Source organism: Aotus nancymaae, unplaced genomic scaffold (genome assembly GCF_030222135.1).
Source record: "Aotus nancymaae isolate 86718 unplaced genomic scaffold, 86718_ANA_hifiasm-v0.15.2.pri h1tg000046l, whole genome shotgun sequence".
In the NCBI taxonomy this organism is placed as follows: domain Eukaryota; kingdom Metazoa; phylum Chordata; class Mammalia; order Primates; family Aotidae; genus Aotus; species Aotus nancymaae.
The window spans coordinates 515,110-529,114 of NW_026988460.1; the positions used below are offsets into that span (position 1 = coordinate 515,110).

The following is a 14,005-nucleotide window of genomic DNA, read 5'->3' on the forward strand; positions in this document are numbered from 1 at the left end:
TAAAAGTGTCATACAACCTATTCGAAATATTTAAGGAAGGTTTACTTAAGAAAAATTACTGAAGTGAAACTAAGAACATTTTTGACTGGTGTTCTCATTACTTAAACTTGATATTTCTCATTAATGTTAACCATAGATTCATGTGAAAATTTCATTTATACTGTAATTACAGCTACTTGGGAGGATCGCTTGAGACCAGGAGTTTGAGACCAGCCTGGGCAAACATAGCAAGATGCTGCCTCAAAAAAAATAAATTAACTGGGCATAGTGGCACTTGCCCATAATCCCAGTTACTCAGGAGGCTGAGGTGGGAGGATCACTTGAGCATAGATGTTGGAGGCTGCAGTGTGCTGTGATCACTTTACTGCACTCCAGCCTGAGTAACAGAACAAGATGCTGTCTCTTAAGTTACTTATATTTGAACAGAAAAAGGAAATGGGACATTGAATTGGGATAAATAAGCAAACACCAGGGAAAATATGGCGCCTTGCTTTTTAAATTTCTTACTGTTATTTTGGTACACAACCTCCACCAGGAGTTGAGACTCCAATACTGCTTCTTTATATCCCTTTATGCCCCTCCCCTCCTCTTCTAATCATCTATCTGCCTTGACAGAAATGATCATTAGACCTTTGGGGCAATGAAATGACTTATTTAGGTTGAGAAGTTATGGAAATTTTAAAAAATTTTGGCAGGTCCTTTATAAAAATTCCTATTATAAACCCACATTATTTAAATTCATTTTATCAACATCGAAGTATTTAATAAAGTATGTATTATGATGTGTTTGACTAGAAGTTGCACTGTATGTGATAGTGAGGAAACATAATTTTGCGTATATACTATGCTATTTGCAAAACAAACCAGCCTCAGTGTTTCCACTTAATATCTGTGTGACCTCAGGCAAGTTACTTAACATCTCTTAGCACTTGCCCCTCAGCGTTTTTTTGTGGAGAATAATACACTTCTCAACATTGAATGAGATAACACATGTATAAGCTTTAGCATAGTGCCTAGAGCATTGTAGGCAGTCAGTAAATCCTACCTAATATTGTCAGTTGTAATCATTTATACTGTTGCCTACAATATATTTTTATTCCACATTCCAGTCTAAAACTATATGAATGCCATAATCAATAATACGTAGTCTTCCTATGAGTAATGTCTTCCAGCTAGAGTATTTTATTACAGTCCTATTGTCCCTTCAAATAGATAAGCAAATAAATAATTTCAGAATATTTTCATAATTGCTGTATAGTATTTTTTATCAGCCAGGTTCTTGTTATTGTTGTTTTATGAATTTAAAGCTGCACTCAAATGACTAATTTGTAAATAACTCTCATCTTTTTAGATTGGTCTCACTATTACATTTCTGAAGTTCTGTATTCAGACACTTCCTCCTTTTAAAAAATCATTTTAATCTAATTTAAGCAAGTTGTTTTACACATTGACATAATTTGTTCATTCACTTGGATAGTTTAATCATTCCAGTAGAAATTGTGATTTGCTTGTAGAAGTGTCTCATGAATGCTTATCTGTGTCAGCAGACAGCTGTAGCCTACAGATCCAAACCCATGTGTTTTCATGCCCACACCAGAGTGTCCCATCCAGCTCCTAGCTTTCCTGTTTAACCTTTGGCAAGTTAATTAACATCTTTGGGCCTCATCTTTAAACAATTTTTTTCTTAGAGATGGGATCTCATTATGTTAACCAGGCTAGTCTCAAACCCCTGGCCTCAAATGATCCTCCCATCTTGGCCTCCCAAAGTGCTAGGATTACAGGCATGAGCCACAATGTTTTTGTCTATAAAATGACAAGATAATAAAAATTACATACACCTCAGAAGATTGTGGATTCATGTAAAGCGCTTCACACCCAGACATGGGAAGTACTGTATGTTCTATGTAAGTGTGTATTGTGGTTGCTGTTACAGTCATTCTTTACGTCATGCTTTGTGTTTGCCACTGACGTTTCTTAACTTCAGACATTTTGGGTCTTCTAGAGATTTGTTTGTTTTAACATACTTGTTAGTATCCATTTCAAATACCAAATTATTTCTTTGTATGTTGTTTGTGGGCTCATTATTCCGGCCAGGTAATAGTGGAAAGTTATGCTTATCTGCGGAGTTTCTATTTTTAAATGGTATCTTTAGCCATCTGAGTCTATTTTGATTGTGTTTTTTTTTCCCCCCCGGCAACCAATTTTTTTTCTCCCTAGATTGTAACAGGCACCTCTGTGAAGCTTTCTCTGTCACCTCACTTCTCTCTTTTATAATCCTCTTCTGCCCCCACCATACCTTCCTCACATATTAGACCTAGGAACTGTTATGTTTTCTTTCCTTGACTACAGTACCTGACACCTAGCAAATATTTGTTGAATTTATGAATTACATAATATTGTTGATTTCTTATCACATCCACATCTTCTTACTTTTGCTTATAAACTCAGCATTATTACCAGCATTTTAAGTCTGTTTGGAGTAGCCTTCTGCTCTTTGGAACCCTTAAAGATATTAGTAGATTAACTGAACATGACCTTTAGTCATCAACAGAAATCTAGTTTATATTTTGCATTGCTTTTCTAATGAGTTGGTGAAGTAAGTATTGGTGTTAAAACTGGCGTTAGCGTGATGAAATACACCCTTTGCCACCTTAGAAGTAAAGAAAAAGTGATTCCACTGTCTTGTTTCTTATTCTTAATCCAATGCTTGTAGGAGCTCTGGAGAAAATTATCCTTTCTATTAAAGCATACAGATTGATTTGCAAACATTAGAGCATTTTCTGAAAATACACCAGTTACTCTGTTTAATGGCAGTATTATCTTTAGAAACCTGTTTCTTGTAAATCTTTTCTTTTTTAGCTTATCTACTTTCACGAGTAAGGTGACAAAAATCTATATGATAGCTGCACTCTCAGTGCAGTAAATTGAATTAACCCTCTTTCAGAGAATCATTCCTGTTCGTATGGATAGAGGGAAATGGTGGAGTCCTCAAGCCACACACTGTCACTTATTTAATTTGTTAGATAGATAACGTATTCACTGTCTGACTTAAGTTGTTAAAGTTGACAGAGTAAACAGGGTCCTGCACCTAATGATTCATTTATATGACATCTTCTTCATCCCCTCAGTGACTCTCACAAACTTCCAGATACAGTTGTCAGTGGGGAAGTATTTAGAGTAGGAAATTAAAATGAACTTTGCTGTTCTTTTTTTAGTTGTGGTGTATTTGATTATCCCTAAAAAGTCACACCACTCTCAGAAAGCCATTATACTATTCTAACCATTTAAATTAGAACAATCCAGAGGTCTTTTTTGGTAATATTTGTGGTCACTATTGCAGTACATGCCATTATGCTGAAGGTCCTACTCAACTGAGGCAAAAACGAAAATAAACACTAAAAGATATCTTAATTGGAGAGGAAGAAGTACAACTGTTTTTATTCATAGATGATATGGTCATCTATGTAGAAAATTTGATGAGCTCTATTAAAAAAAGCTATGAGGATGGTAATTTTAGCAGCTGAGTTTAGCAGGGTTGCAGAATACAAGATCAGTATACAAAAACCAATTGTGTTGATAATCAATTTCTACATATTATCAATGAGCAACCGGAAATTGAAATTTCAAAAACAGTACCATTCGAAGTAGCATCAAAACGTGAAATACTTAAGGATAAATTTGACAAAACCAGTGCAAGACCTGTATGGTGCAAACTACACAACAGTGTGGAGAGAAACTAAGACCTTAGTAAAACGGAGAGGGATGCCGTGCTTATGAGAGGAAAACCCCTCAGTGTGACCCACTGGTTCTCTCCAAAATAATCCGTGGATTTGGTGCCTCCCAATCATAGTCTCAGCAGGTTATTTCATGGAAATTATTAATCTGATAGCAAAATTCATATGGAAATGCAAAATATTTAGAATATTTAGAACTTTGAAAAAGAACAAATTTGGAAGACAAATACTACTTGATTTCGAGATTCATTATAAAGTTACAGTAGTTAAGAAAGTATGGAATTGCCATCAAGATAGGTCTATAGATGGGAATGGAATAGAGAGTTCAGAAAGAGACCCACACATATGTGGAAAATTGATTTTTGACAAAAGCAAGCGGGAAGTTCACTGGAGAAATGATTATCTCTGCCAGTCACTGAAATAACTGAATATCCATATGTGAACACCCAAATAACTTCAATCTACAAATTGTACCATAAATAAAAATGAACTCAAAATGGATGACAAATATAAATGTAAACCTGAAAACATAAAATTTCTAGAAGAAAACAGAGGATCAAAAAATCTTTGTGACTTTGGGTTAGGCAAAGATTTCTTAGATGTGACACCAAAAGCAAGATCTGTAAAAGGATCATTTGGACTTCATCAAAATTAAAAACTTCTTTTCTTTGAAAGACACTGTTAAAAGAGTGAAAAGAGAAAAGAAGACTAGAAGAAAATATCTATAAATGAGCTATCTCTAGGATATATAAGAAATACTAAAATTCAGTCATTGAGATCATGGTAACCCAATACAAATGTGCAACACATTTGAACAGACACTTCACCAAAGACAGTATGTTGTGGATGGCCAATGAGTACATGAAAAGCAGCTCAACATCATTAGGGAAATACAAATTAAAACTGCAATGAAGGCCAGGCGCGGTGGCTTACTCCTGTAATCCCAGCACTTCGGGAGGCCGAGGCAGGCAGATACTTGGGATCAGTTTAGCACCAGCCTGGCCAACATAGTGAAATGCTGTCTCTACTAAAAATACCAAAATTAGCCAGGCATGTTGGTGGTCACCTGTAATCCCAGCTACTCAGGAGACTGAGACAGGAGAATTGCATGAATCCAGGAATTGGAGGTTACAGTGAGCTGAGATCGTTCCACTGTATTCCAGCCTGGGCAACAGTACAGACTCCATCTCAAAAACAAACAAAGAAAACCTACTAAAATGACTTTCTTTTCAAAAAATATATATTCAAAAAAAAAAAAACCAGTGAAATACTGTAACACATGTACTAGAATGGTTGAAATTTTAAAGTGGTGATGATACCAAGTATTGGGAAAGACATGGAGAAACCGAAACTCATGAGAATGTAAAATGGTACAATTGCTTTGGAAAACAGTTTGGCAGTTCTTAAAAAGTTAAATATATGGGCCGGGCGCAGTGGCTCACGCCTGTAATCCCAGCACTTTGGGAGGCCGAGGCGGGTGGATCACGAGGTCAAGAGATCGAGACCATCCTGGTCAACACGGTGAAACCCCGTCTCTACTGAAAATACAAAAAATTAGCTGGGCATGGTGGCGCGTGCCTGTAATCCCAGCTACTCAGGAGGCTGAGGCAGGAGAATTGCCTGAACCCAGGAGGCAGAGGTTGCGGTGAGCTGAGATCACGCCATTGCACTCCAGCCTGGGTAACAAGAGCGAAACTCGGTCTCAAAAAAAAAAAAATAAAAAAAAATAAGTTAAATATATACCTCCCATGTGATCTAGCTATTTTACTGCTAGGTATTTCCCTGAGAGAAATGAAAGCATGTGCCTGCTTACAAATGTTCATGGTGGCTTTATTTGTAATAGCCCCAAACTGGAAAAGTCCCGAATGTCCATCGACAGGTAAATGTGTAAATCACGATATATCCCTACAACAGAATATTACTAATGAAAAGTCAGCTACTGATATGTGCATGACATGGGTTAATCATAACATAATTCTGAATAAAAGAAGTTGGATTTTAAAAATGCATGATTACAATTATATAACATTCTAGGAAAGGCATACTAATCTAGAATGACAGATCAGATTGCTTGGGGGTAGTGAGGAAGGACAGGAAAGAAGGGTTACACAGGGATAGAAGAAAACTTTTGGGTGATGAGTAAGTTCACTTTCTCAGTTGTATGGCGATGATGTTTTGTGTGCACCCACAGACACTTATGTATTCTCTGAAAATTGTTTCCTTTGAGCACTCTAATGTAGCTGTCATTCTCATTTCTTTGACTTATTTTACAATGCAGTTAAGTCTTTGGGAAAGTCACTTATGTCATCAGAAAAGAATGCCACCAAAATAGCTTCTCACTTAAGTTCCCATCCCCAGAGCTAACCCACAGGAGGTTCCGATAAATTCAAATATTTAATAACTTGTATTTTTCTTTCTTCTTAAACACAGGCCCTCTGGTCCTGGAGGCAGGATCATGTGGTGGATTCTTGGCAGTCAGCAGTCTGTGGAGCTTTTGCAGGTGCAAAGGATTATGTTATACTGGGAAAGACCAAAGAGGGGGAAAAATGTGAAAATATTAACTATGCAAAAACAACATTCTTTAGAAATTCCAGATTGTTTAGATGAAGAGCGCTCCATTAGTTGTTTGAGAAAAGCATGTGTCCTAGGGAAAATAACTGCTAAAAAGGTGTCTGCCTGAAAGACAACCAATTTGTTTTTGACAAATTTTTCTTTTTCTTTTTATCTTTATTAAAGCCTTCACTCAGGCCCTGGAATTATCTTAAAGATGATTTATAAAGTCCTCTGTGGGAAGAGACTTGCTGTGGGTGTAGGGCTGACTGTGCAGCTGTCTGCCTTGGGCAGTGCTTAGGGGGTTTAAGCGATTTCTGCAAAAGGCAATGATTCATGGTTTGTGTGACATGTTTGACAGCACTGTAGATTAACTAGTGTCAGGAGAGCAGAGGCTCCTCCATAGCTTACTGGAGGCTAAACTGTTCTGTGTAGGAAGTATGGAGATCTACACATGTGGGCACTTTCGAGACATTAAAGCAAGAGCAAGGTGACAATATGCAATATGGTGTTATCCATCACTAAGTCATATGAATTTTCCAGTGAGGCTTTAATGAGAACTCAGATGCTTTAAAGAGAAGTGATATGTTTAAAAGCCTAAGAGAGAAGTATATTTGGTTGTTACAAAGTTAAATGAGAATTATAGTTGAAATACAATGGAAATTGGCCAGAAAATGAAACTTTTAGTTGAGATGTGAAGCCAGTATGGGAGGTTTGGGGTGTTAACTTTATTGGAAAATAATTATTTTCCAGTTTGCTTAATGGTCATTGGTTTTTTGTTGTCATGATTGGGAAAACAGAAAATGTACATTTTATAGGATTCTTTATTAATAATTAGACTTATTTGACTTGTCGAATTGATAATCAAAAATAAGGATTTAGCCTCTAGACATGACACCAACCCAGATTGATTATGATAGTAATTGTTTCCACATGACACAATAGTCATTAGCTGTGTTAAGTAAGTAGGTGGTCTTGATTCATTTTCCAGAGGTCAGGAGTCATTATTCCCCAGTCCCTAAGAGAGATGTACATTTTTTGTAGACTGTCTCCTGGACCCTGGGGACAAAGTGAGCGCATTATGGAAATTCAGTCATCCTGGATAAGTAAGGCTACTTCTTAAAGTTAGCAATACTGTAAAACTTTCATGTGTTGAAATAAGGAGAACATATTCTCTGGTCCTATTCCTTAAATACCCAATTCAAAGATTTGCTTGCAGAGACATTGTTACTATTAAGGAAATTTGCATTAATTACCGTTTCCTTTTCTGAATAATACTCTGTAATGGACACTAAGCATTTAGATTGTCAGAAGGAGGGGGAGAAGGGAACTTCCTATGAGACGACCTCTATGTGGTAGGATCCTACCATCCAGGTCCTTTCAGTTGAGGTGGTTCTCCTGGGGCGTGTGGCAGCATAGCCGGTGCTGTGGTGATGCTGAGAGGTGGAGAAGGGGAGCGAGGTGCCCACAGCTGCATATCTAGCACAGGCTGAGCTGTGTGACCTGCAGGATTGTCAAGTCTCTGTTTTGTCCCCAACTCAGGAATGAGACTTTGGGGCCCTCCTGAGTGCCAGTTTCCTTACCTGTAATGTAGAAGCAACAATTCCCACCTTAGGGGATTATTTCAGGGCTTGAGATAATGTATGGTTAGTACTCTGTACTCTGTAAAACCAAGTCGATGTAAGGAATTACTACTGTTTCAGTAAGGACAACCAACATGCAGGAAATGAAAACCTATTATCACAGTAATTCACCTTGATTGAGTGAAGGAATGTTATATCAATAAAGTTACTCTACAGAACAATCTCCTCTAATAGCTTGCAAAGTTTGAAATACCTCCAATACAAGCATCTTATTTTTTTTGCATTAGTTCTGATAAGTGAAGGAGTTTGTCCAAGGCCTGCAAAAAATCCGTTGTCAGTAGATCCACATATATTTAGCAAAAGATAAATATATTTCTTATTTATGTCCCTTATTGTTTTGAAATTTTATTTGGTACAAATGTTGATCTAGAGGAACAGGATTACTATTTTAAAACATTTCTGAAGGATAAATATCACTTGAAAATATTCCAGTTTGTGAAAAAGTGAGGTTCTCTAAGAGTTGCAACATGATGCCTTACAGAGTATACAGATGAGTGATGTCTTGTGCAGTTGCTTTAAAATACTTACACACTGCCTTGCAGACTTTACCCTTACATGGCCATAAAGGGAGTGAGAAAACTTGCCCTCAAATGAGAAATCAGAGTTCCCATCCCGTGTGCTTTTCCAAGTTTAAATTGGCTAAATCATTGCAGATGAACCATTCTGTGTGCCATCCTTGGCACTCTTTCTTGCTCATGCTTGTTTTATAAACTACTTGGCACAAGTATCCAGAAATGTCCCTTGAGATTGGAGGTGTTGATGGCTTGTCATGCTCAGAAATTCCCTTGGCTTCTGGTCAGGGGTTAAACTAGGGGGAAAAGAGGACTTTGCCAATTTCCTTGCTTCGAGTTACCATAATGCAATCTAAGTAAGCATGACATTTGCTACTATAGTGATATTTGGTACTCTAGTATATTTTGGTCAGTTTCTCATAATAAACACCTCTCTGTACATTCTCTAGGAGAGAAGGGGGTGGGGGAGAAAGAGGCAGAGAAAGAGAGATTGATTGCAATCTCTCCATGGGTTTGAAATTCTAGAATAGGGTGAGGGATTATTTGGGTAACAAATGAGAAGGCCTGACACAATCTTTATTAAAATACAAACAAAAACCATTTTCCTTGTTGTTGATGTGGAAGTCTTCCACATCTGCACGCTTCATTGGAGGTCACGTGTAAGAGGGGCATGGTGGTGCTTTTGTCCCTCCCAGACTAATCAAGGGCAACATAGGATCTGGAGGAGCAATGAATGGTAGCAAGGTTGCCCGGGAATGGGTTTGGGGACGTCCCCACTGCTGCCCCTACATTCTTAGCTGCTGCTCAGCGGTGAGAGCTCCAGCCTTATTGTAGGAAGGCGGCTGCTTTGTCTTTATGGCAGGAGAGGGGGGCACAGTTAGGGAATCTGCATTTGTTCCTCAAGGAAATATGAGATACAGTGCTATCATAAAATTGTAGTTTCCCTCGAATCCTGTCCTTGAAAGCAGTTAGCCTAACATTTAGTACAAACGTAACTCCAGTGGAGACCATGGAAAACTGTTTCACAAATGCTTTGAATACAAAACCAGCCTATAGTTGCTGTACCAAATAATTATTTCCTGTCTCATATGTTAGAATGCTCCTTGTATTTGTTACCAGTAGCTTACAGGGCCCTTAAATAAAACACTTAAATAACTGCATTTTAACTGAAAGTCCTGGCCCCAGCCCTTCCCTGTTATGACCATTATTCTAGTCTATTATCTTGACAAGTCTTCCTTACAAAAGCATTGTGAGGTCTGTGAGTTAGAGAAGTCTTTGATAGTTGAGACAGGCAAATTGATTTATTAGCAACTTACATAAAATTCCACTTCTTTCATGGTAGTAAAGTTAGGACCTATTGAAGCATATGTGTTTCTGTTTGTAACTTTTCTTTTTTTTAATTTCATAAAACCTAAATCTCCAAGAGAGTATTGGCAGGCATCCACACTGAAGGAATGGTAGACATTTGCTAATGGCCAAAAAAAGTTTGATTTGCAGTAACTAAACTTATTAGCTGTTCCTTATCAACCTTTAGATCTTCTTAATTGGTTTAGGATCATTTGTGAACATTTTCACATATGAAAGTTGGTTTTAACAATTGGACAGATTTTAATTTGTCTTATCATATGTCAAAGCAGTTATACAGTGGAACGAGTACTATTTTTGAAGTCATGATACACGTGACAGTCCCAGGTCCCATACCAGCTGTGTGGCCTGCGCAAGTAAGCTGGTTGTAAAATGGGAATAGTAACACCTATGCAAATGAGATCAAATAATCAATGAAAGTGCCTAGTGCATTCCTGGCGTGCCATATATGAAGTAAGCACCGCAGATATTAGCTCCTACCTTTACCTTTTCCTGCCTTTGAGAGGATGAGTTGAAATTTTCAGTTTATAAGAACTAGAGACCAGGGCACCGCTTAAGTGTTTTCGAGTGCCTGCTGTGTGTGCTGGTCTAGAGATGCAAAGAAAAATCACTTAAAAGCCCTGTCCACACAGGAAAGAGTTAATTACTTAGTGATTACTGCTGTGAGCCAGATGCTGTTCCAGACACATTGCATAGGCCCATTTAGTTCCCGTGTCATACTACTGTCTGCATTTTACAGATGAGAAAACTGAGGCCACTAGGACACCAGTGACTGAGTCCGAGTTCCGGGTTAAGATCCGTTCTCAGCTCCGCACTAAGTAAACTCTCCAAATTTTTAGCCTCTGTAAGCCTTGATTTTCCCACTTGTAGCATGGGGCAGTAAGAGTCCCTAGCTCATAAAGTATTTCAGCTAGAGAATAAGTAATTACCTTAGGCCAGACAACTGGTAGAGCAGGGATTTAAGCATTAGTCTTTCCACCTCCAAAGAAAGGTTCCTTCAGGCTAGAAACAAAACCGAATCTGTTATTTCGGGGTATGGGAAGTTTGGGATAGTAAAGTTTGTTGCCTTTGTGTCTTTTTCCCTGTTCTTCCTTTCTTGGGGAATGGATACACACACACACACACACACACACACACGGATATGAAGTGTTCATGCATCCTATTGTGTAATTAAAAGTATATTTACTTTTCTAGGGAAAAATATATGGTTAAAACAAAAGCATAGGATTTCAAGACCAAGCCCACAAAAATTTAAAAAACACGAAGTTCAGCAAGTCTCTGAATTTCAGACAACCTCTGGATTTAAGACAAAGAGTTTTACATACTTAGAATTTGAAATGGCTAAACCAAAAGGGATTCAAATGTTCACGTCAGTTGATAGTACTTACCCCTAAGGTGTGTGACATTCGAGGGTAACCAGAAATGGGCCCTGAGAGCGTAAATAGGTACACCTTTCAAAAAGTCGGTGTCATAGTAGGTGTTACCATATGGAGGAGGCGGTATAATGATCTTATTTCACCATCATATTTAGAAAGATATTTGGCAGAGATCAAATGACCTTCTTGTCCACAAGCCACAAGAGCGAGAAGGAAACTAGTGCTATTTCTGGAATATCCTTCACACACGTGTGTCCTGTTCAGCCCTTGTAACACTGCCTCTTTCCCCCAGCTCATGGAAGCTGAATCTTTGTAATGCCTTTTAGGGTTTATTATTTCTGTCTCCATAGGGCCTCTTGGGATTTAGAATATATCTTTGTACTGCATTAAATGAAATCTTGATACCATAAACTTGGTTTATGTTAAAACAGAAAGTCCTTCAAAAAGTCCAATCTGTGCACAGTTCAGCCATCATAACATTCAGATAATGCAAACATGAGAGAGAAGGTAAGAAGGAAGCCATAACGTGTAATGCCTGCTGAACTCATGCTAAGAAGATGTGGAAGAGAGCTTAGAAATGTAGGAACTCTGACTGGACTGTTAACAGGAGCCTGTGAAATATAAAAAAACTTTACTCCTTTAATTCAAAGAATCCATGTATACCAAAAATCCCCACAATGTTACATGTGACTCTATTTGTCCATTTTCCTACATGTAGATCAAAAACGATAGAAGCATTTTGGAGTCACTTTAAAGAACAGTGGCCTAGGCTGGGTGTGGTAGTTCATGCTTGTCATCCCAGCACTTTGGGAGGCCGAGGCAGGAGGAGTGCTTGATGCCAAGAGTTCAAGATCAGCCTGGGCAACATAGCAGGACCTTGTCTCTACAAGAAATTTAAAAATCAGCTGAGCGTGATGGTGTGCATCTGTAGTCCCGGCTATTCAGGAGGAGGCTAAGGTGGGAGGATGGCATGAGCCTAGGAGGGGTGAGGCTGCAGTGAGCTATGATCACATCACTGCACTCTAGTGTTGGTGAGAGACAGTGAGACCCTGTCTTTTTAAAAACAAAAAAAGACAGTGGCCCATAGAAAGTCATGAACCCTTTGGGAACCATTAGGAGCAGTATATCTCACATACTGAGATCTGGCTGTATACATGTATTTCATATATGTACACATTCATCATATATGTACACATACAAACACACTCATTAGATTGCTAGTTAATGAAAGAGCAAGGTAAATTGTGGAGCCCTGTATTTTTCCCTTGAGTGGGTAGAGCATTTTCTTTTACATGCAGTTCTGTATCACTGCAAAAGAAATGAAGCATATGGATAGATTTTATGCGTGTGCATCCTGTTCTTGCATCAGGTGTACATAATGACGAAGTGATTTGGGCAGAGTTAGGAATTCTAAAAAATTACAAAATTATCATCTAGTACAGTAAACAGTATCTCACTTGGGTGTTGGGTATTACTTGCACAGGTGGATTTGCCGCTGCAGTCACCACACCTCTAGATGTGGCAAAGACAAGAATTATGCTGGCAAAGGTAAGTGGTGAAATAATGTAATGGAGACGTTTCAGATGCTCATATCTGTCAGCACTGGGACTACAGGTATATGAAGGGAATACAAATGGCTGCCATTTACCTGTAATAGCATCTTATGCTGCCTGTGGAAACACAAAACCACCACCGATGGAATAATGTCCCTGGTGTCTGTGTAACATTGTACCATTTCACCGTCGTTTTCACCTATGTTATGTATGCATGTAGGGCCGATAGGGCCATTGCCTGGTAATACTATCTTCAGATAAACTCTATTTTTACTGGTGACAAACCTAAGTCTCAGAGAGTTTGACAAGCTTCCTGCCATGCAGCAGGTAATTGACAGGCTTTGAACCTAAGGTTGCGATTGACTTTAACTGGATGAGTTAAGACAGTTGTCAGAAATGTTTAAACAATTTTCTTTAAGAGAAAAATTGTTTTTAAAAAAACCCTCACTAGATGGAGAGTTGAAAGAATGCCATCCACATAACATACCTGCACCAAACCAAAACAGGAAACGTCCTAGCTGTGTGGAAAAGTAGAACAAATATGGGCCAGATTTTAGTGTGGAGGTGGCACGGTCCAAGCTAAGGATGTTGGTGATGTTTAAGTGGAACATGGCGCTCTATTAAATATGTTGATTAGCTGCTTAGGCAGGTTTCATAGTTGTATCATTTACACGAATGATTCCCCGTCCTCCTCGTATGGCTTCATAGAGCTTCTGTCTTTCTCCTGTTGAATAGTTGCTCATCAGTCATCTGTTGAGCTCTGAAAAGCAGCCTCCCATGTGGCATGGGCCACATCCCTGCTTGCCTGCGTATCTGAGTGTAAGTGCGTCTGAGCAAGCGAGCCAGGTCCTGACTGCCAAGAAGCTCCCTGGTATCTGACACTGTTCTAGATGAGGGTGATGGGGAGCCGTGTGTCTGAGGATATCTGGGAGGCAGCTGTGTGATGGGAGCTTCAGAAGATAACGGGTTTCTCTTTGTCTGTTCACACAGGCTGGCTCCAGCACTGCTAGTGGGAACGTGCTTTCTGCCCTGCACGGGGTCTGGCGCTCACAGGGGCTGGCAGGGTAAGATGAGGAATGCTCTCCTGCCTTTCTTCCTCTCCACCACTCCTCCTTTAGGACAAACACCTCTCCTTCCCTTCTGCTTATCTTCTGATTTGAGTTTCTATATATTGTGCAAAATATGATAGTTAACGTTGTATATATGAGATAACATTGCAAATCAAATTGACAGAGTATTCCAGCCAGGCCATTCTCAGCCTTGCCCATCTTG

The 14,005-nt window shown here is 38.8% G+C and overlaps 1 protein-coding gene across 3 annotated transcripts in view; it reads left to right on the forward strand.

Moving 5' to 3' along the window:
* The window catches only part of SLC25A26 (solute carrier family 25 member 26), a 165,982-nt gene that overhangs the window by 144,782 nt on the left and 7,195 nt on the right, over positions 1–14,005 (forward strand). For all 3 annotated transcript variants that reach the window (XM_012473770.3, XM_021666778.2, XM_021666777.2), the window contains exons 7-9: positions 6,165–6,234; positions 12,664–12,728; positions 13,724–13,797. In XM_012473770.3, the coding sequence (XP_012329193.1) occupies positions 6,165–6,234; positions 12,664–12,728; positions 13,724–13,797 (209 nt within the window). The remainder of the gene's footprint in view (positions 1–6,164; positions 6,235–12,663; positions 12,729–13,723; positions 13,798–14,005) is intronic.